Genomic DNA, 24867 nt, shown 5'->3' with positions numbered 1-24867 from the left:
TTTTTTCTCCTTTTCAGATATTCCCATCTTTGGTAGAAATATCCTTACACTCCAACCTAAAATATTGCAAGCTTCTTAGATATTTTATTTCCTTGGTATCCACTTCTCTAAAGAGCTTGGAGTCATTTTATTGGATAATGTTGTATAGCAACCAAGCTCTAAACTCTAATTTTCCTTGCTGTAACAAAAACGTCATTATTTTAAGCCTATTCAATGTCCAGAACTAGAAAAAATTCAATAAATAGCCTACAAAATCAAGAAAAGTGAGGGAAGGCGTGAGTTGGGAGGGCTAGGTGAGAATGCTTGTGTGTGTGTGTGTGTGTGTGTGTGTGTGTGTGTGTGTGTGTGTGTACTAAGTATAGAGATGCTTGTATCTATATGTATGTGCTTAAGTATATGCACTAAACTTCTTGTTATTCTAATTGCAACCTTACACTATAGCTTCAATTTAGCATAAATTTCCACAACTTCTTTGTCTTAACAATAAAAGCCCAACTCTCATTTTCTAAAATTTCTAAAATTATCTACAATGCTGGTATTCAATTCTAATAGATAGTTTATTAATTGCTAGCTCACATCTTTTGGAAAGAGCTTTCATATTAGAGCATTTACATATCAATTTTTATCTTTAGTTTTAACAGTATACAATCAGTACTATTTTGAGTCTCTCAAGCTGATTCTTCTTTAAAATCCTTCAGTTAATCTATGATAAAATCCAAAATATATACGATACGTAGGTGGAATATCTGTTTTTGTTGTACTTGATATTGGGTTTCCTATATATCATGATTGGTTTTAACTATTCGATTTGGAAAATGTGCAGAGAATATGCAGAATATATATATGTAATATGTATATAAATATATATCAGTCTCCCAAGTATAGGCAATGAGGGTTATTCTAACATTCTGTAATGATAATAAATGCCACAAAGAAGGTTATAGGTGGACATTACTTGTTAAATAGGACTGTTTCTCTAAGGATTTACTCCTGTCAGCAATCTATGTGCCTGTTTCCTCACAACTTATCCAATAGAATGTATTGGGATACTCATTTTTACGGTGGAAGGCAAGAAATTGCCTCAGTGGAATTTTAATTGCGACTCCACTAATTATGACTCTTTCCTTCCTCATCCTGTCTCTTCTGCTCCATGTCTGCCTCTGTCTACTTTCCATTCTTGTCCCCCAGATGGGAAGCTAGAACTCAAATGATAGGCCTAATTGGGTTAGGAAACACAAAGGGTTGATTTCCTGACAGTCCATTCTTTATCGGAGTGTGGACTCTCAGCTCCATATACCAACTTTCATTGTAAAGGATGAACACCAATGACCATGGTAAATCCATTCACAGGACTTGCTTTCCTATTATTGGCGCCATCTGAGTCTGTTAAAAATTTTAACCAGGAGTTTAATTTCTCTACAGAGGGCTTTAAATTAATTAGGGGTATACATATTAACAAAGAGCCTAATACATCCATAAATCAATCTGGTAGAGGAAGAGGACTCAAAGAGGATGTCTATTCAGTGGAAACCTCATACCCAGCATCCCTGTCGGGCTTCCAACAAAAGGGTGCAGGTGTGGAATAGGCCACTGCAAGAGGAAGCCCCAATAATTATTTTGCATCACTTAAGCCACAGCAGGTATTACGGCAAATCAAAGTCCCAGGCACTCAGCAAGTAAAATCCATGTTACCATGAAAAGCCGCATCATATCACTTTAACCTCTGTAAATGAATTGCCATAACACTGTGATTTATTTTATACCAAGATGAAGATCTAAAAGGACATTGATCAAAATGATCTCCTTTGCTCCCCTCTTTCTTTGTTAGGAATAGAAAGTAACAGATGGAACCATTTTTTTTAATCTGCTTAATATCACTTTGAAGAACCTTTGAAATTGCTGGTGCCTTTTATTAAATACTCTAGCATTAGGAACTGCACTCACACTGAGTTGTGTTCTTTGAATAGAGTGTTATTCATATACCTTTTCCCTATAAACAACAACGCTTGTACTTCTGAATTAACTCTAGAATTGTACAAGGATTCCCAATTTTTAAGCATTTCCATGAGCTAGGTAGTTTGTTTCTTTTGTGTTTTGGGCGTTAGCAAATGCCTGAGAAGCAAAGCAACTATGGACTCCCTTAAAAAAAATCTTTTATTTAATCACAGAGCCTACATCTGCATGAGAATCACAAGTGTATCTATACAAAAAAAGCAAACTTTTAAATCTATAAATAAACCTATCTTAAGCATGGCCATATGTCTCTTTTCCAGTTTTCTTTGCAGTATTAGTTTCTTTGTTCATCTAGCCTATCCATACCCTTTTCCCCACCCTGACTTCAAGGTTCTGAAGTCTAGATAAAACTACATTTAACTGGGCATATACGATATTCTACAAATAGCTCCATTTTGACCTGAAAATATATCATTGCATAAACTGTTGCCACAAAGGGTGTTAAGAAACCAGTAATTTTTATAAAATCAAAATGTTTTCATATAAATAGATCAGCTCAAAAGTTGTTACAACCATATAACCTGATGCTAAGTGAAATGAACCCCAAGATAGGGACACGAAAGGTTTTATATTTGTTGCTATTCTTCTTAATGCACTTATAATGTACAATGTGGTTTTTTGTTTCTTTTGTATGTTCTTCCCCCATGGTACAACCCCTGTTGTTACTGTATTTGATTCTGGTGCCCTGCATCTTGTATATATACTTTTCTAATTTGGGGAGGGGAAGGAAAATAACAAAATGCTGAAATAAGGATACAGGATGACCCATTGTAACAATGAAACGTACAAGACAGTATGTTGAAAACAAACTTTACAACTTTGGGGGGGATGGGAAAGGGGAAGGAGGAGTTGGGGAGGTAGGGAAGAAAGGGATGGTAGGGGAAAAACAAAGGAGGGTGTAACAATCTTGCTAGGAAACGGACTCATTACCTTGCTCGTGTAACTGCAACCCTCTGTACAGTATCTTTACAATAAATAAATATATATATATATATATATATTTAAAAACATTATAGATTTAAACTAAACAATTAAGAATGCAGATGGGTTTGGAAATGCTGGAGTTCAACATTTGAAGAATTCTAGTGACACAGGAGACTTTTCCCCCATACATATGACACAAGAAATGTCTATAAAGTGCAAATTTCCACTGTACCCAGAGTCACAGCATTTGGTTAGGATATCATGATCCAAGCCCTGCAGAGTTCATTGCTGTGACAAGCAAAGAAAATAAAATGAAGAATTTAACATGGTGTGCCAATGAGCAGAGATTTAGTCACACTCCCTATTCTGAAAAAACAACAGAATACAGTGGTGTGTGGAGTGTCCAGAATGTACTGACCATGTCACTCATGTGTCGCGGCCCCCAGATCATTTTACCTTCTTCAACCATACAAGTGCTTTCAGAATGAAAACATGTGCTAGTGCTGGCCATGTTTAAAATTAAACCAGGAAAACACTCTCTGTGATTGTATCCAGCTTCACAATCAATTCAATCTTTAGATGCTTTTGTACAAGTGTATGTGCGTTTCTGAGAGAGAGAGAAATTCAGAGGGAAAGATCTCTATTTCTATACCACACAGCTTCTAGTCCAAACTTTTCTACTTCCAAAAAGCCATCATGAAGTTCCCCAACTCAATCAGAAGACAATCTTAAGGGGAGCCAGGATGTGCTACCGCTGTTGGTGGTAGTATGCCCCCATATACCCAGAGTACAGAGTAAAAACTAGGGAGGCTCAGATTTATACCTTCAAAATGTCACCACCTCATGTCCCATAACTTCCCATTGGGACGGTGTAAGAGGAGGCACCGTAGAGAGGCAGAATCTTCACCATCTATCAGTGATAATGGGGCCACTGATACCATTTATGTCACGTGAGCCCAGTGGACACTAACAAGTCACTCATCCCTCTCAACTAGGGGCTATGGAAGTAGTTTCAGGAGGGAGGCCAAACTCCTCTGCCATGTCTATGTCAATGGAGACAAGTAGAAACCTGGACTAGTTCTTCATACTGGCAGTAAATAGGCAGATCCTCCTTCTGGAGCAATGTCAACAGCAGCAGAGAGAATAGGACTTGAAATCGAAGTCAGGATCTCTTAAAACAATGCCACAAAGGATCAAGTATAGATGGGAAGAAAAAACATTCATCACCTAAAACAACTAAAACCTCCAATTGAATGAGAAAAAGATCATAATACAACAACTCCCACAGAAGAGATACATAATTCTCTGACAAAAGTGGTCAAGATACAAATGCTTCTCTGCAATGAAATTAAAGAAATAAACACAAAGCAAGTGGAAATGCAATACTGTAAAACTCAACTGAAGAAAGCAAAATGAATGGGACCAGCTGGAGCAAGCAGGTTGGCTGTGTGACGGAAAATGTGCAGTGAGCTTGGAGATGCAGCAATAGAAAATCCACCATTGGGCCAGCAAAGAGAAATTACACTGCAAAAAGTCATCCATGAAGTTTCAGGGAAGAGTGGGACTAAAACAGAGCCTCATAGTCACATCTCAGAGTTCTTCAAAGGTGTGAGAGAGGCTTGTCACCATAGACACAATAAAAACTTCTTAAATTTAACAAAATACGTAAGCTTGCGGGTTGATGAAATGGATTAAACTCCAAATAAGCCCAAAGAATTTAACACTAAGAACATCATAATCAAACTTAAGAAACTAAGAGGCAAAAGTTTTGAAAGCAGTAGAAAAATGGTTGGGTTACCCATAGAGTTAGTGATTAGGCTGACAACAGGTTCTCACTAGAAACCTGGCATGTCAGGAGGAAGCAGAACAATATTTTCAAGTGCTAAAAAAAAGTCAGAACTGTCACCTCAAAATCTTATATCCTCTCAAAATATCCCACAGGAATGAAGGGGGATCTAGACATTCTCAGGTGAAGAAGAACTAAAGAAAATTTGTTGCCGATAGAGCTAACCTTAAAAAAATGGTTAAAGCAAGTTGTCTAAATGGAAAAAAATGATAAAGTAAGAATCAATACAAAATAAATTAAAGATATAAATGTAAGATCTGAAAAGATGAAAATCCCAGAAGAAAACATATTAATATTAACTCATTGATATTGCCTGTAGCAATGATTTATTTTTAAATCTCACACCAAAAGTTAAGACAACAAAAATGACACTACCTAAGACCGAAATGCCAAGGAAGGAATTAACAAAATGAAAAAAATGAACCTTTAAATTAGGAGAAACGATTTGCACTTAATATAGCCAGAAAGAATGCATAATACATATGACACATTGAAATAATATATATAATTGTTCTCAAGATATGGCAACTTCATAGAAAACACACAATTCAGTAGCAAAACTAAACAGAAACAATTTTTTGAATCCATAAAGGATCAGAATAATCTTACTACAAAGAGGACATAAAATTGATTGACAGGAATAGGGAAACCAAGCAGAATAACCATCATTCATCAAAGAAAAGTTAAGTCACAGATCTTTCGACTTTTAAGATTAGCTAGTATTAAGATAAATAAATGTGATCGAGTGTGTAGAGAAAATCAAACTCATATACATTGTTTGTGGTAATGTAAACTGATTTAATCATTATGGAACACATTATGGAGTCTCCTCAAAAATGCAAAAACAGAAGTGCCATATAATCTAGCCATCTCTCTTCTGGTTCTGTGATCCAAAGGAAATGAAATCAACAACACTCCATTGAGCTATCTGCATTTTCATATTCACTGCAGTACTGGGGGGTTTTTGTACATTTTTATTGTAAAAATGTTGTACAGAGGGGTTTCAGTTACATGAGCAAGGTAATGAGTACATTTCCTGTTAAGCATTGTTGCCTCCTCCTTTGTTTTCCCCCTACCATCCCTTCCCTCCCACCTCTACTACTACTGCCCCCCAGAATGAAGAAATCAGGATATGTGTGTATACATACATATATATGTATACCTATATATGTGTGCATGTGTACACATATATATACCGTAGAATGTTGTTGAGTCTTAACAAAACTGCCATTAGTAACAATATGAGAGACACTGAGCTCAGTGAAATAAAGAAATATGGCATAGTGTCACATATATGATATTTTAAAAATAAACACTTGAATAATACAGAAATGGGTTGCCTGGGGGAGGGGAAGAATGAAGAAAAATCAAAGGTTGCAAACTTGTAGTTATATATGTTCAATAACCCCTCCACTCTAATGTACAGAAGAGAACCACAGTTAAGAAGAATCTATTATATAATGATAATTTGATAAAAGCATAGATCTTGGATTATCTTACCAAACACTCCCAAAAATAATGATGGAAGATGATGACTATGTTAATTTGCTTAGCTATAGTAATCCTTTCACTATGTATAACAAAAATTGGTCTGGTGCTTGTGGCTCAGGTTTGTACTACTTGAGAGGCTGAGATCTGAGGATTACCATCCAAAGTCAGCTCAGGCAAGAAGTCTGTGAGAATCTTATGTCCAATCAACAGCAAAATGTCAGAAGCCAAAGTGTGGTTCCAGTAATACAGCATGAGCCTTAAGCAAAATGCCAACTGAGAGATCAAGGCAATGAGTTCAAGTCCTAGCACAAGAGCCTAACAACACATCACATTGTATACTTTAAATATAAGAAGTGAAAATTGTTCTTAAAATGATGCATATTTACATACATACACACACATCACATCACATGCATTGGTGTACATGCTCAACTAAGAAATCTTGGGTAATCAGTGAGGGAAAAAATACATGGTGGGTAAATATAATTAGCTTTCATACTTGCATGTTTTCTTATATATGCTTGAAAGTTGAAGCAACATTTCAACTACTATATGATACAGTGATAAGTGAAGAAAGGAAATGTTTAAGACATTTACATCAAAATGGGGCGCTAAAGAGACCTTAAAGAGAGGTAAGTTTTTTCACTTCACTTGAAATACAGATGGCTAAATTATGTGCATGTGATGAAACACTTAGAAGAACCACTAAATGAGACATACAAGACACACTCAGAAAACAATACAAATAAATCTATCTTTTAAAGTTTATCCTACAAAAAATCTACGGAAATGAAGAACAGAAAACAGATAGAAAGCAACAAACGAAAAAGCAAATATGAATCATAACACATCAATAACATTATTGAGAGTAAAATAATGCAGAACATCAACAGATTTATAGAGTAAATTAAAACACATGACACAGCCATATGCTGCCTATAGAAAATTCACTTTCAGTATGGCAAACATAGGCTAATCAAAAGTACACAACAGATAAAGATGGATTTTATAAACTTTGATTAGAAGGAAGCTAGAGTGAATGAATATATTCATACCAGCTACAGTATATTTCAGAGAATATTACTGCAGATAGAGTGGCATATCATATGGTGATTATGATATACCCACTTGAGGAGTAAACCCAAAACACTTGAGGATAGAAGTGTTTTGGGTTTCAAGGGGTTATTTCGCTGTTGTTGTTCAGACTTTAGAAGATTTGCCAACATCATGAAGTCTTCTGGAAATAGGACAGGCATCTTGTATAACCTTATACAGATATGTGAACATAATGTTAAACAGTATCTTTGGGGGTGCCTTCAGGCATATGTAACCTATTGGGTCAATGGTAGAATTTGTAGGTTTTGTTTTTCAGCTCAGGGCTGTTCAACCTATTATTTTATAGGGAGACCCTTTCACTTCTTTTCAAACACTCGATAGACCTCTGATTATTAATAGATATAGGAAAGAAATCATATGTTATGACTTCTGAGTTAGCCCTAGTTAAGTGAAGCTAGACAGCTATGTATTTAACCGGATATCTTGGGGTATTTAATGTAAGGACAGCAAATCACCAATGCATATATATAACACTCTGAGTTTCTCAAGCTTACGTAAGCTCTTGATTCTCACACCATATACTCCAGATACCAAGAGCTGAAGGCTAATTTTGAAGGGCTGACTATTTGCTTAAGGCTGTGTCCTTGACCCGTTGGGAGCTGCACCTATATACCTGGAGCCACAATAACATGAGTGACCAGATGGGTACAAAATGAAGACAGGCTGAGGTTGCCAGCTTTAAAAAAAACTATTAGGTCAGTGGTTGGTGCCTGTAATCTTAGCTACTTAGGAGGCTGAGATTTGAGGATCATGTTTCAAAGCCAACCCAGGCAGGAAAGTCTGTGAGACTCTTATCTCCAATAAACTATTCAGACAGGGGCTGGGAAGGTGGCTTAGTGGTAGAGTGCTTGCCCTGCATGTATGAGGCCCTGTGTTTGATTCCTCAGCACCACATAAGTGGAAAAAGCTGGGAGTGGTGCTGTGGCTCAAGTGGTAGAGTGTTAGCCTTGAGCTGAAGAGCTCAGGGACAGCTCCCAGGCCCAAAGCTCAGACCCCATGACTGACAAAAAAGTAAATACTACTCAGATAATGCTGGAAGTGGCACTGTGGCTCAAATGGTAGAGTGCTAGCCTTGAGCACAGAGAGGCTCACGGACAAAGCCCAGGCCCTGAGTTAAAGCCCCAGGATGGGTTAAAAAAAAAAAACAAAGCAAAACAAACAAAAACACTATTAGATCTTTCTGAAAAATGCTGCTGTCAAAAATAAACTAATGTAAAGCTTCAGAAGGTGATGTTATTGGATGAGATAAGTTTCCCAGAACACAGTGAAAGTGCTTTGCAGGGATGTCTAGAGAATAGAACCAGAATCATTCACAGGTTGGGTTTTCTGCCAACAGGGGACCCTCCAGAACATATAAAACTGCCACAAATTAGTCATGTTCCCTCTGAATTTTTTGTGTTCCGACTAAAAACACTATGAAATACTAGCCCAGGGTGTCTGCACCAAACTACTCCATAAATATACACGGAGCTATGTTCCTTGTCTGAGCCACTGGAGAAGCTTGATGGAAAGGTGGAGATGAGCAAGTGTGGAAGTCAACACAACTACACAGAAACAGTGGTCTTATTGTGGTTCTTGGAATTACACAAGAATTAGAAAAAAACTGAAATTCACTTTAAGTAATAATTAAGGTAGCAAAACCGTTTGGACAATGGTGACAGGACAAGATAATATAGATGTGGTACTCTGCTCTACAACAGCATAAATATTAAGGGATTAAGCTAAATTTAACACAGGATATTGAAAGTCTCAACTAACTACCACATCCATCACAATAATGAAAACAAACCTGGTAGACTGAAGATTATGGATTTTGAAGACCCAACTGAGAATTAAAGACATTAAGAAATAAAAAATGAACTGAAACTCACAAACACGTGTATCCTGCTCCAAATGAAAGAAAGGTATCCTAGGATGCTTTGATTTCACATAGAACGAGAGATTTTTAAAAAGTTGCCTGTTCTTTCCTAACAGGAGTTAGGAGAAAACAGAAAAAAAAACCCTTTTCCCTAAAGTTTAGAAGGTAGGTATGTTATATAATACTTTAGAATGCCTAAGTAACAGCTGAGTACAGAGGCTAACACCTACAATTTTAGATATTTAGCTATTCAGGTGGCTGAGATCAGGAGGCTGGAGCTTGTAGGCCAGCCATGGCAAAAAAAATTACACAATTCCATCTCAACAATAAAAAGCCAAGGCTCAGTGGTATTTATCTGTTATCCTAGATATACAGACTTCTATCAGAGGATCACTGTTATAAGCCACGCCAGGAAGAAGAAGGCACATTCACAAAATTCCCATCTCAACAGAAAAATCTGGGTAAGCATGGTGGTTCTGTATTCCCAGGCTATACAGCAGAAAGTATGAATAGGAAAAGGGCAGTCTAGATCATTTCAAGCTAAAATTGAGACCCCAGTTCAAAAAGAACCAAAGCAAAACAAAATGACCTAGAGGCATGGCTCAGATTGTAGAGTGCCTGCCAACGTGAGCATAAAATGATAAGCTCATACTCCAGTACTGCTGAGAGAGAGAGACAGAGACAGAGACAGTGAGACAGAGAGACAGAGAGACAGAGAGAAAGAGAATAAAGGAAGAAAAATATTTACATAATTCTAATTACCCATCTTTTTCCTATAGTCCTTCACTGAATCTTCACCTATAATCAACAGAGCAGAGAAATAGAGAGAGAGAGAGAGAAAAGTCCCATAAACTGTGTGTACAATGAATGCTTGAGCTAAGGGCAGGTTACAGAAGCTGCAGAAATACCCTAAGCTTCCCATGCATCCTAGGCAGGACTGGTGGACATTGAGGAAGAATCAGGAAGACCTGAGGGAGAATTACTGTGCCTGTTAGCACAATGAGCTTCCTTCCCATGGCTTAGCATGCTCCTTCCCCCTCCCACAGCTTGGCATGCTCCTTTCCTAGGCAATACTAGTCCCATTTAGTAAGGACAGTAAATAATCAGCCTCCAGCCCCCCTTTTACATTGGGATGGTACTTCCCTAAGGCAACTACCACCATATAAGGCAGCAAGAGCCCCTTAGAGTGACCATCAGGTCTGGGCAGCTGCAAGAGCCCCTGATCTACTACTTGGGCAGCAGCCATAAATCCTAGTCCACCATGATGAAGCCCCTGGTCTGCAAGTCCCATACTGGGGTCTCCACCTCCTAGCCCCTTCTACCCCCTCCTAGCCTCAGTAAGTTATACAGGTCACCCCAGACAATAGCCGGTGCTTCTTCTCACTTCTGCCTTGTGAGAAGGGGCCTTGCCAGCCCCTTTCCTGGCAATAAACCTTTCGTTGTTTGCTGACTACACTCTACTAGCCTCTAGTGCTTAGTGCAGGAAAGAAAAGAATGTTTACAGCCCAGAGAAGCTGAGCGTGGAAGCAGGGAGCCAGGAGAACCACATAATATCCCCAAATGCTATCAGTTGGTCTTGTAAAGCAGAGTAAGTGGGGCTCACATGTTTCCCAGCACCAGAAATAGAATAAAACAAAGGAAACTCCAGGGCCTCTGCATTGCTCCAATGCTGCTACAAGGATGTAGGCAAGGCCTTGATTCTGGCCTAAGAGTCTCTTGAGGTTTCCACTAAGACGGAACAAGTCCACTCTAACTAGTCTGTCCTACAGGGCACAAACATAAATCCTGGGCAAAACACATTGACCACTACCTAGGAACTCAGAAAAGTGAATGGTAGTGGAACTATTGGAGAAAGGGATCCGAATTTGGAGCCCCATTAATAAGCAGTGAGTTCACCCATCACATTCCCCTCTCTAGTATCACTTGGCCTGGCCTCAGACATAAATCAAAATTCAGAAGCACTTATCAAGTGGGAACAGCCAGTTCTTCAGCTAACTAACTCTTGACCAGGGAGTGGGGATGGGACCGCTACAGGATCAGAAAGACATATATTGCCTCCCTCCTTAGTCACAGCAATTGGGTAATGATGGTGACAGGATGTTGCTCAAATGGCAGGCAACCAAAACCTCTGCAGACTGCAGGTGGGGACCTTCTTTCTAAAGCAGTCAAAATCATGAGGCTGAGAGGCAAACTCCTTTTATTCATGCCGCTCTACCTCTTCTGACTGCTGAGCTTCAGACACAGGTATCCATGTGTACGATGAGCAGAAGGAAGGAAAACTGAAGCTACACATTCCAGATGGAGGATCAGGAAGGAAGGCTCCAGAGACTAAAATGTGTCAGAGATGACACAGAGAAATAAAAGCCAAGACCAGTCCTATGACTCTCCTGTTTTCTCTCTCTATTTATATGGAATGGATCTGGTCCAAACAGCACACAGAGTCTATGGAAATGAATCTGTGCAGATGTGGGCCAAGGTCACATACTGGACCCTAGAAAATGCACTCTGGCACAATCCATACAGTGTTATGAACTCTGTAGCAGGTGAACTCACATCCAACAATGGTCCACAGAGGATTGGTCAGAACCTAAGTCTGAGCCTAAGCTGGTCAGTTTCTAGCCCAAATAGAATCTCAGCATTTTTGAGTTGAAGCAATACCAAGAATTCTAGGATGTAATCTTCAACATGTCCAGTATAGAGCCAAAACAAACAAATAAGCACTCACATATGAATAACTAGGAAGTTCTCAACTCCCGAGAAAAAAGCAATAAAAAGATACCAATCCCTGAATAACACATGACAGAATATTTAGAAACAAGACTTTTCAAAGGAAATCATGATGAATCTTTTAAAAAGGAGAGAAAACTCTAGAAATGAGTAGAAAGAAAAGCTCAGCAAAGAAAACAGACACAGAACAAAAAGAAATATAAAAATGAAAAATAACAAAAATAAAATCTTCACTGGGCAGACTCAATAGCACAATGCAAATTGTAAAGAATCACTGAATGTGAGAATATCAATAGAAAAGAGAGGAAAAATGAGGAAAAATTCAGAGTGCTTGAGGATAATAATAAAAGCTTTACTATTTATACCATTAGCAACTCAGAAGAATGGGAAAAACCATTTATTGAAAATATATACATATATGGAAATAATTTAATGAAAGGCAAATTTCCTGATTCAAGAAGCTCAATGAAACCCAAATAGGGTAATTTCAAAGAAATCTACACCCACACACAACATAATCATACTGCAGGAAACTGAACACAAAATGACAATAATAATCCTGACTACTTCAAGACACAAAGTTGGAAACAATTCAAATGACAATAGGCTTCTCATTCGAAATTATGGAAGTGAGAAGTGAATTTTTTGCAGCACATTTCATTTCACTAGCAAAGAACAAATTGTGATTACTTTAATAACTAACTTGTTCAAAATGATGTCTAATAGCTCTACAACTATAACATTCAATTGAAGGGAAATCTAATTAAGCACAATCTAAAGATTGAAAGATTCACTGCTGTAAGATGTTACTTCTGCTCATATTGAAGATTCAATGCCATTATTAAGCACCATTTTTAGGACATTAACATATGGATTTTAATGTGAACCTGGGAATGAAAGGAACTTAGGATAGTGAAAATACCTAAGAAAATAATAAAGTTGAAAGACTGACAGTGACATTTTAAATCTTATTACGTCACTATCATAAATAGCATAGTATTTACAAAGGATAAAAAACAGATATAAAGAACAGATGTCAAATGCTATACAAACTGTTTAGACTCCTTTATGCTGAAATAAATGGTTTCCAACAAAGGCATCATAGAAATTCAAAAGAAGTTCATTGTACAAAGGTACAAATGTGAAATTTAACACCTAAAAGATCATAGGCAAAAAATTAAGCTCAACTGATCATAGACCTGAACATAAAACCCCAACCTATAAAGGTTTTAAGAGGAAAACAGAAAATAACATACAGAATACAGAAACTAATAGTTGTGAAAGATTAATAAATAGAACTCGAGTACTAAAATAGTCCCAGCCAATAAATGTCACCATTGTTTATAATGAATAGAAACACCAAAGAAAAAGAGTTTGCAACACACATCTTTACAGGAGACTTATACTGAAAACATACAAAGAACTCATACAACTCAATACAAAAGAAATCCCCTTTAAAAAGACAGGCAGAAATGTTTCACTGATATAAAATAAATACAGTGATACCTGAAAAGTATTTGACATCTTTATCACCAAAGAAATGGAAACTAAATCACATTGAGATACTAGTACTTATCAACTGCAATGGCTAAAATACTGACAATCTCAACTGTTGGAAAAGGGTCAATCAAAAGAAATCTCCCATTCATTGTTGGTGGAAACATAAAACAGAGCAAGTTTAGAGAACATAACTGCTGTTTCTTTTTGAGTTAAATATATACTTACTGTAAGTTCCAATAACATTACTGCTAGATATCACAGAGTAACTAATTATACCCATGATGATGACTTGTACAGAAAAGTTTATCTCAGCTTAACTCATAATAGCTAGAAACCAGAAAGTACCCAAATGTAGGTCAAAAAGAAAATAAATAAAGCATATATATATATATATATATATATATATATATATATATTACCCAGTAAGATAAAAAACTGTGCAAGTTTCAACTTCATTATGTTGTGTGAAGAATTAAGGCATAAAAGAATATGGGCTTTCTCATATGAAACCTAAGAACCAGCAAATCTAATTAGATTAACTGAATGAAATCTCTATAAAATTTCCATTTGTTTTGTTTTGTTTTGTAAAATTGATGCTAAAATTCACATGGAAATGCGAAAGGCTTAGAACAGAAAGGAAAAAAATAGGTGGAAGAGGCACACTTTTCAACTTCAGTATAATTTCATTATTACTTCTCTTATTTGATGATTACAGTTATCAAGACAGTGGGCTAATAGCACAGGCAAGACATACTATACATAGAATGAAGCCCAGGGAAACAAACCTTTGTATTCACGGCAACAGACTTTCAACTTGTTGTCAACAGAATCTAATGAGGGACACAGCATTGCTAAGACAAATAGAAAACTTTATGCAAAAGATCCAAGTGGGACCCTGTTCTCAAACCACATGCAAAACAAAACAAAACAAAACAAAAACCCTCAAAATGGGCTCCATAGGGTCTCAGAGGATTTCCTGTCCTGGGTAGCTTTGATCTTTGATTCTTAGATCTCAGGTTTCTATGTTATGACAATAATAGGCAAATTACCACTGATGTCCAGCCTAAGTATTTTTTGTTTTACTTTTTTTTTTTTGTCAGTCCTGGGGCTTGAACTCAGGGCTTGGACACTGAACTTTTGTTCTCAAGGCTAGTGCTCTACCACTTTGAGCCACAGTTCCACTTCCAGTGTTCTGGTGGATAATTGGAAGTAAGAGTGTCATGGTACATTTAAAACAATAACAGTAAAGAAGGGCCTTTTGTGTCTATATCTTTTTTTTGTTATTGTTTCCTTTGTATGTTCTTCCCCCTATGGTATATCCCCTATTGTCACTGTACTTGATTTTGGCATCTTTTGTATACATTTGTCTAATCTGGGGAGGGAAGGGGAATAACAGAACACTGAAACAAGGACCCATTGCAACAACGATACCCACAGGACAGTATATTGGAAATGAACTTTACAATTTCTGGCAGAATGAGGTTTAGGCTGGGTGGGGAGGAATGGGGGAATAATTGATATCTGGGAAAGTTATTGATTTTTAACATCTGATATTCTTCTAAAAGTGCCTTAAGATTTGCTTAGAATTTTCTATGTAAACAAGCTTATGCAAATACAAGGAAATGTTTCTCCCCAACTTTTATGCCACTTATTTGTCATCTTACTATGCTAGCTAAGACCAATGATGAATAGAAGTAGTAGCAGAGGCTTCCGAACCTAGTTATGGATTATAAAAGAATGCCTGTGTACAAAGTATATTGAGGTTTTTTACTCAATATCCTTCATCAACCTAAAGAAATCCCCTTCATTCCTGGCTATATAGTATATATTTGTAATTTCAAATGCCATGAGCTAGCACTGCATTTTATCAAATGTTTCACTGTGCCTATTGATTTTTTTGTTTTGTTTTTGAATCTATTACTTTTGTCATTTATATTAGTGGATTTTTTCAATATTAAGCAATCATTGCATTCTATAGATAAATACCAGTTTAAGCTAGTCTTATGAAAATGAGATAGTACTCAGCATCCAGATCTTGTATACAAATACTTTTGTCCAAATACCTTGCAAATACTTTGCTCCTTTTAATATCTGTTTAAAGGAACCATATTTCCTTCAATAAATGCCTGATCCTAAGACAAAAAAAGAAATATACAAGATGAGCCAAGAGACCTTATAATTACAGAAAGAAAATGCTAAAAAGAAAGAAAAAGAGTTAACAATGGTGGGGGCATAACAGAGGGATTTGTGGAGCCAAAAGGGAGCATATAAAATGGAATGCTTTCAGAAAAAAATTAGTACTGGCTTATAACATAAAGCAGACAATAAGTATCAATATACTCATGAAGACATAAATAAACAATTCAAGAATTAAACTCAAGAGGACAAAATAGATAAACTATGAAGAATGCAAAATAATTTATGGAGCTCTTACACCCTTAAGCATGTAAAACATAACTTCCCATTCCTAAGTATAAGCTAACTGTAGTGAGTTGCTTCCAAAGAGAATACAAGAAAGAGAGGGCGAGGGGAAAGGAGAGAGAGAGAGAGAGAGAGAGAGAGAGAGAGAGAGAGAGAGAGAGAGAGAGAGAGAGAGAGAGAGAGAGAGAGAGAGAGAGAGAGAGAGAAAGAGAGAGAAGAGAGAGAGAGAAGAGAGAGAGAGAGAGAGAGAGAGAGAGAGAGAGAGAGAGAGAGAGAGAGAGAGAGAGAATACAAAAGAAAGTAGGAGGGTTTTTACAGAGGGCCCATCTGATAAACATTTCCTCACCATATTAACAAAGAAAAATCATGTTGACAGTAGAAACCTTTCATTTGTTATTAATGGAACTTGAACCCAAGTCTAATAATTAGAATAAATTCGCACAAATCCTAATGAAACAAGTACAAAAGTAAACAAACTCTAACTATTATGTTCTCAAAACTGCCAAGGTCATGAAAATAGAAAATTCTGACAAACTGTCAAAACCAAGAGAAGCTTAAAGAGACATGGCAAAAATCTAACCTATATCCTGGCTGAGCTCTGGAACAGAAAAAGGACATTAGGAAAAACTTTAAAATTCTAACTTTAAAATTCTAAATGAATATGGAGTTTATCAACAATAATGGCTCTCATTGGTGAATTAACTGTAGCAAATAGCCCATTCTAGTAGGAGAAACTGGGAATGTGGCATATGGAAATACTCTATACTGTCCTTGAAATATTTCTGTAGTGAAAGGTTTACTTTTTAAAGTGAGTTGGGAAACTTCCCTAATTTTCCTTTTGTGGGACTAGTTGGCTCCATAAACAATACTTCCAGTGGCAAAGGGTAAGAGGTTTTGTCATTGCCTAAGCTGATATGAAAGGTAAGGCTGATAATAAAAGGTACATTGTTCAATATATGGGGTTAGAATTATCATTTCAGGAAAATTATTTTTCTGATGCATACCTCCATAACAAAACATTCCCACCAAGAATTTGCATGTGAAAGACAATAGCAGTACAAGATCTACAAGATAATGAGCATGAGTATCTTTACACCCTGAAGGTAGGACAGTAGATGGCTACTGAAGTCTTTTGTCTTGTTTTAGAGAATGTCAATTTTAGCCTAAGCTGGCCTTGAACTCATTATCTTCTATCTTCCTCCCAAGCACCAGTATTGCAAGGACACTGAAATCTTAAAGACAGAATAGACCATGAAGTCCACATGCCCCATCATATGTGTACTAGAGTACACAGAACCAGCACAAGCTCAAACAATCTTCTCAAAGGAAAACAGAAAATTTGTAAAATAAGAATGAATGGGATACGTGAGAAATAATAGTTATATCATTTCCTGAAAGAACTAAGAAAACAAATATAAAACATTTATAATGATGAAAGCTTCCTACAAGAGAGACCTGACTTAATAGGACAAAAAATACACAGAACTGGTAGACTAGTAATGTAGACAAGATTACATAACCGACTTGTGTTGGAGCTGCATTTGGATCCAGATCTGCATTACTTCCAGACTCCTCTTCTAATTCCACATATGTGTTTAGTTAGTCATTAGGGAGGAATCACTGTAGAATCCTGCATTGGATTCCAGGCCAGAAATAGGAACACAACTAGGAAAACTTGTAAAATACTAATAAAATCCAGAGTTTTGTTTATAGTGATCTATCAGCATTAGTCTTCTAGTTTTGACAATAACACTTTTGTAACATAGGTGGTAAAAATGTTCAAGAAAACCAGGTGGAGAGTAGACAACTATAAATTGTCTTTTAAATCTAGAATTATACCCTAATTATGACTTTGAAATAATTTTCTCCAAATGATGCATCACTTTTAAGTGAAGAGATTCATTACATGAAACCAAATTTCACAGAGCAAACTCTGTGATGAAGACTGATTTATAATAGGTTTATAAATACGTTCTAAAAATAAGTGTCTGCTTCAACTTATTTACATAGTTTTTTACAGAAATTTCTTCTACACTCTTTCTTTTTATACAGATAAACACAGAGACCTGTCAGTAGTAGTTTTTAAGAACATAAAATTAACCGATCGTGATGAAGTGCTCTGCCTTTCTATGTATGTGACAGAAATTCTGTAAGAAAAACACATTTTAAATTTTATTGTCAAGTTGAAGAAAAAAGTTTTTAAGGAAAAAGAACACTTATAACAGCAAGAAGCAGATTCAAAGGAGCAACAGAAGACATGTCAGATACTGAAACAACCAGGATTTCAAAAATCAATGTGTTTTAGGAGCAGTAAAGCTGACATACATAATTAAGTAGAAATCTCAGCAGAATTTGACTGTGGAAGAAAGAGGGTGATAAAATAGAGAAAGGAGTAGAAGTGTATAGAAAATCAGTGGAAGTCAGGAATTATGATATCTCCAAGGAACTGAGATGTGATAAATGATGGAATGGGAGAATCATAGCAAAATAAATAGAATTAGCCCAGATTATTATCATGCTCTAAGTTTTTCATTGGTTCTCATCACTGACATCATGAATCAGAGCAAACCCCCACTTCCCTCTCTCTTAAATTCTTCTGGAAGAAAACTTACCCCTATCATGGCCTGGAAGTGCTTTTCACTAAGCTCCTTGGCTAGAATAAACATCCCTTTGGTAAACTCTACCTTCTCCAAGTTTTACTCAAATCCTAACTGCTTCAGTGATTTACCATTACACACATCCTTTTAAAATGATGTACCCCAAGACCTCCTTCAGTCCCCTCATCTGGTCTCTTACTTTCTACCTTCTAATATTTAATTATGCTGAATGTCTGTCTCCTCAAACTAACCTACAAGCTCTCAGAATTTTTCCTGCTTTGTTCATTGATGTTTTCCCAGTGCTTAAAAAATGTAAGTCACAAGTAGTAGGTGCTTAATAAATATCTACCTAGTCAATCAACAGAAATGTGTGAGCTTTAAGTACTATCACTAAAAGTAGAATCATTCATCACTGGTAACTTTTCTATCATCCTTTTTTTATTTTTTAAAATTTTATTTTATTGTCAAGGTGATATACAGAGGGGTTACAATTATATATGTAAAGTAAGAAGTACATTTCTTGTCGAATATTGGTAAGTGCAATTAGATTGTTTTTGACTGTGTTTTGGGGGCATTATCTACCTTGAACAAGTATACCTATTATGTTTTAAAGGGGGAGGTTTTAATCTTGTAAAGATTAGTCAACTGTCTAAGATCATTTAAACTCAAGCCCAATGTCAGAGTCACAGTGAAAATTTTTGCAAAGCACCTTGTTTTGCTTATGAGCTGCGTTAGCATTTTGTTATTACCAGAAAAAGCTTTGCATCATAAAAACTACATGGGCAAGCATTCATGTTTGCATGATCCACTAAGCTAATGGAATCATAAATTCCAGCCTCCTCCTTTGGAAGACGAGAAAACTGAGACCAACTAGAGCTAATTCACTCCCTCCTGGCAGTTAATTACAGCACAGTCCATGAAGTGGTGAACAGGAGTTCAACATGACAGGAGACAGAGGCATTCCAGAAGGACAGAGGTTATCAACATTTCCAAATACAGTGAGAACTCCCTCTCAGGATGGTTCAGTTCACCATTTGCTATATCTTTAGTTTCTCCAACTTCTTTCCACTCCATTGCTCAAAGACCTTTTAGAGTGGTTGCTTTAAGTTATTTGAACATTCAAGCTTTTCTTTTCATTCCTATTGCTAAGAAAACAAATAAATACAACAACTTTCCTAAAGTGTGATAGCAAATTCACAGGCCCATGTACCTTACAAACTCTACTCTGTATTCAGCCTTTGACTTAAGCCCTTTACTTCTCTGCTGAGAAAAGAAGGTATGTAGCTTACTTTTACAAACTCCTCTCTCTTTCCAAAGGATGGATTGTCACTTAACTCTTAGGAAATCAAATGGAAGCAGCCTTCAGGGGCTGAAAATGTGTCACTTTTCTTTTCGAAGAGGAGGAATGCTTCTACTGTAAAACTGCACATGTGTCACTATTTTGCCATAAGTAAGAAAAAAAGGCAGTGAGTCTGGTGTTATATTTTCTTCCCAGTTGTGGCTAAGGCAGTTAATACACACACACACACACACACACACACACACACACACACACACACACACACACACACACACACACACACACACACACACACACACACACACACACACACACACACACACACGGAGATACTTTGGCAAAGATTACTATAAAATGAAGTTGCTGTGGTCCAAAACAACCATATTGATTTTTAGTATGACTCAAAACACAAGGAGATAACAGTTTCCTAAATGGCACAGGCTGAAAAGGGCAAGAAATATAAATGGTGCAATAAGTGTGTGGTGAGAAGAAAAAGAAGACAATTTCATTAGTAAACATCATGGTGTCCTTTCTACTTATTTAATTTCTAGGAACAGACAGAAGTGCATTATCTCTCTTTATCTAAATGGCTAAGATTGCTCATTTAGGGACTTTATACTCATATTTGGGAGGCTGGATATCTAGTATTCCTTTTGAAGACAAGTCTTATAACCCTTTGAATATTGGAACATTTTTTTCCAAAGCCCAAATAGCTTTCATTTTCAATTAATCTATCTTCCCCTGGCCACAAATGACAGAGCTATCTAAACTGGATTGTAAATACGTTATTTACAAAAATATTATGGAGTTTACTGCAAGCAAATATTCCCCTTATATATTCATGCTGAAGTCAAATGACTTTCAATGACAAGAGGCTCAGAGAAAGCAGCAAGCAAATAGGACTTACCATGGCCCCCTCCCTTGTTCTTTGTGCAACTTCTCGCTGAAGTCGAGCCACAGCCAACTTCTCCCTGGACAAACAGAAACAAATGGTTAGTGAGCCATTCCCAGAGTGCAGGCAACGCCATACAATCTTGAAACATTCTTTTACAGTCTCCAGAGGAACTTCTTCCTCTTCTTCATTCACTTCCTCCATGAACATTCCATAAATATTTAAAATGACTGGTCATTTCTGCTTTCATCCAGTGTCACACAGAGATTCTTTTGCCTTGTTGATTAAAGCCCAACACAGGTTGAATGCTGAGTTAGAAGCTTTGCTTTAAATTCATTAGCCTACATCATTTTTTATTGGGGTTTTTTTTTGGTTGTTGTTGTTTGTTGGTCATGGGGCTTGAACTCTGGGCCTGAGCACTGTCCCTCAGCTCTTCAGCTCAAGGCTTGTGTTCTACCACTTGAGCCACAGCACCACTTCCAGCTTTTTTTTTTTTTCTGCTTATGTGGTACTGAGGAATGGAACCCAGGGCCTTGTGCATACAAGGCAAGCGCTCTACCACTGAGCCACCTTCCCAGCCCTGAAGGTTAATCTTGTATGTTGAAATATTTTAGTCGTCATTTCTGTACAAACTTTGCTTAGTATAGTTGGATTGATGACCTGTACAAATAGTAAGGGTGGGGTTTTTTTGTCTTCTGGGTTTTTTTTTTGCTTTTAAGATTTTATTTTGAGTTATTTTGGATTTGGAGTTTATGAAACAGAATCTCACCAAGTAGCCCAAGTTGGTCTCAAGTGCCTGGTCCTCCTGACTAATGCTTCAAATGTGGGCTTACAGACATGTACTACCATGGTTGACCCTAACACTGATTTTAAAAAGCAAACAAAAAATGACTTACCATTCTTTACAGCCTGGTAATAATCTTAATAAATAGAAAATCACTTACAGGTTTGCTATATGATCTTTGCTGTACTGGGCATTTCACCTGTTCTCATGGGCCTCATAATTGATCTATTTACCCAATTTTGTAGATAAGGACCCAAACAGACAAAGTAAAAAGTCTCAGCTGTGTATTGACATGTACTATAATAGTTTTAAGATTAAGTTCTGTTTTTTTTTAAGTTTCCCTACTTCTAAGACTAAATAAAAATTCTGTATATCAATTTTCAAGTATGAAAAATATAGACTTAAAAGTGAGATTTTAGTATTCTCTACTCACCAATAGGGTTTATTTTATATTCTTACAACCCTGATTTCACTTGCAAATACAAAAATATCACCCAAATATTAAGGATATTTTTAAAGTTATAGATTTAATTTTTTTAAAAAATAAGAAATAGATGACATAAAGACAAGGAATCTTTTTTCCTGAAATGCTCCAATAGGTAGTGTTTGCAAGGATTTCACTGAAAATTCTTGAGATTTCAAGACTTTAAACTATGTGATAATTCATGTCTCATGTCTCATTCTGTCATATACTCCTGGTCAGCTGTATGCAAACATACAACAGGATGCTCCTGGCACACAAGTGATCATATTTCTTTGTCCTAATTGCCTAGGTCTTTCAAATGTCTCTTATCTCCAAGAAATGTGAAGTTGTCCTAAATAGTAACACTAGACTTTAAACTCGGTGGTAAATAGCATTTCTTTCATTTTAATTAAATTAATTTTCAATTTAATGAAAAAAATGAAGAGAAGTGCTGGGGGCACACTCAAGTGGTAGAATGCTTGCCTAGCACACATAGGGACCTGGGTTCATTCCCAGCACTAGGAGAAAAATATGAAAAGAAGAGGATGCACGAAGAGATAGGTGGCAAAGTAACACTATATCATAAACTACACAATTGGAACACCACATAGGATGTCCAAAGCTGATCAACTTAGAAAAAAAGAGTACAAGAATATTACTTAGAATAAGGATGGAAAACAACATGAATGGAGAATGATTGCATCCAGGCCTTAAGACCTAGAGAGCAGATGCACACCTTATAAATCTTATCACTCAATCTGATTTCCTAACTCGGCACATAAGTTACTTTGATGAATTACTTATAATTAATTTTGTCAATTGCAATGAAGAAACAATTACTTTGTCCCCCTGAATTTTTAAGTGGGACATGAGGGCAGAGGCCTTTAATTCAACGCGCAGAAAGCTGAGGGAGGAAGAGTATGAGAATGAAGCCAGCTTGGGCTTTTTCTTTTTCTTTTCTTTTCTTTTTTTTTTTTTTTTTTGAGAACATACCTTCAAAAAAAAACCAGACCAAATAAAAAGCTCTCAAAAATATGATTTGAAATAATATGATCACATGGCTAGCTCACTTGCTCACTGTTCAAAAACTAGAGATCCATCATGGAGTGATTCCTTATCATGGTCCTGAGAAGAACCTGCTGAAAAGTTTTTGTGAATCAAGGAAAAAGTAGAAACTGGAAGCATCTAGGAATCTGGATAAAGGTTTTCAATAGTTCAACATTTTACAGAGAGAGTTTAAGCTTAACTACCTTTTAACTTTTTAAATGTGTACAATATACACAGGCATGTTAAGAAATCTTAAGTGCACTTAAAAGTTGAATCAGAAGTGGGCAAAGTAAATCCACATCTCCATGATCCAAGGCTAACCTGAGTCCATGAACTGAATGGACACACTTCCTCATACTAGCCTTGATAAATTAGGACAGAAATTCAGTGTCCACGTGACTAAGGTACTGACTAGACAGATGTTTAACTTCCTGCTGTGCTGGGCTATGCTGGGCTGACCTATGTACACATTTAATTTCTATACACTTTCTTCTATTTTACTCAATTGTTCATTCAGCATATCTTTTCCACCTGGGGGGAGGGAAACAAAACTACATTTCTCCTTGATCAAGTTAATGGCAGCCATTGATACATTTCCTTGGTGGTCAGTATTATAATTAGTATCTTTGGCTTTTTCTTATTGTTTTATTTTGTTTTGGTCTGAGATAGAGTTTCACTAGATAGTTCATTCTTACTTCAAACTCACCCTTATACCTCAAGCTGGCCTCAAACTTGAGACCTTCCTGCTTCCACTTCCAGAGTTCTGGTATTGCAGGTAGGCATGATCAGAATTGATTTTATATCTTATTTTAATAGCTGGCTATCTGAATGCAGTCATCATATGTCATTAATTTCTATTACACCTACTAAAGCCCACTTGGTAGGCACAAGACAAATGTCTATGGTTTGCTGATGTCACATTAATCACAGACCCCAATGCCAGCTTGCCTAGTATACTAATGCCTTGCCTTTACATGGTACCTAACACATGACTGCACATACACAATCATTTCAACTGGACACCTTCTGCTTGGGAAAGGAAAGGAAAGGGAAGGGAAGGGAAGGGAAGGGAAGGGAAGGGAAGGGAAGGGAAGGGAAGGGAAGGGAAGGGAAGGGAAGGGAAGAGAAAGGAAGGGAAGGGAAGAACCCCCCTTTTTCAAAACAAACATAATTTTTACAAGAGTGACTTCTTTATAATTTTGGAAGTATCTTTAATGTCTTGCTAATAGACAGCAGAAGGATGTTTACATCTGTTTCGGCACCAATCTGTTGTGATAGTACACATAGTAAACTCCTCTCATGAAAAAAAATAGTGAATGAAAAAGGGAAAAGTCCTATTACTATTCTTAGGAGCAGAGTTTTGATCTTGTAAATCCACTGAAGAAGTCTTGGGGACATCCAGTGGGCCTAGCCCACACATTGAGAATATCAACTATAAGATGGATATAGAAGAAGAATGGAAGAATGTTCTGGACAATTGTTTTGACTCATCAGTCTTAACTGCTGAATCATCAGAGTAAGATTAAATATCTATGTTCAGAGCATATACATTTTTCACAAGGGGATTAACATAAAAGAGACACTTTTAGGAAGAGAACAAGAATCTATCATGACTATCATCCTACAAAATAAGAGTCAATGCAGAATAAAGGTTAGAAATATCAATTTTATGCTTAAACAATGTTGTCTTCATAACAACTATTAAGGATTTCTCACATGGTATAGGCACTTGTCAAATTTTATTAAATCCAATTTAAAGAAAAATTTTAATGGTTTTAGCTTTCACATACTATTTTAAAAGGAATATATTAATAAAGGATGAAAGAAAATTTGTGGGCTGCCCATGAATTAATGCTTCTAGGCATTCAATAAAGATTGAATGAACCAA

The 24867-nt window shown here is 36.6% G+C and overlaps 1 protein-coding gene across 8 annotated transcripts in view; it reads right to left on the bottom strand.

Moving 5' to 3' along the window:
* The window catches only part of Nckap5 (NCK associated protein 5), a 959972-nt gene that overhangs the window by 505209 nt on the left and 429896 nt on the right, over positions 1 to 24867 (bottom strand). For all 8 annotated transcript variants that reach the window (XM_070024260.1, XM_070024269.1, XM_070024275.1 and 5 more), the window contains one exon: positions 20701 to 20764. In XM_070024260.1, the coding sequence (XP_069880361.1) occupies positions 20701 to 20764 (64 nt within the window). The remainder of the gene's footprint in view (positions 1 to 20700; positions 20765 to 24867) is intronic.

Source organism: Dipodomys merriami, unplaced genomic scaffold, assembly GCF_024711535.1.
Source record: "Dipodomys merriami isolate MVZ:Mamm:240054 unplaced genomic scaffold, mDipMer1.0.p SCAF_1, whole genome shotgun sequence".
In the NCBI taxonomy this organism is placed as follows: Eukaryota; Metazoa; Chordata; class Mammalia; order Rodentia; family Heteromyidae; genus Dipodomys; species Dipodomys merriami.
The sequence above is the reverse complement of the archived record's forward strand: the minus strand, read 5'-3'. Positions and strand labels throughout refer to the sequence as shown.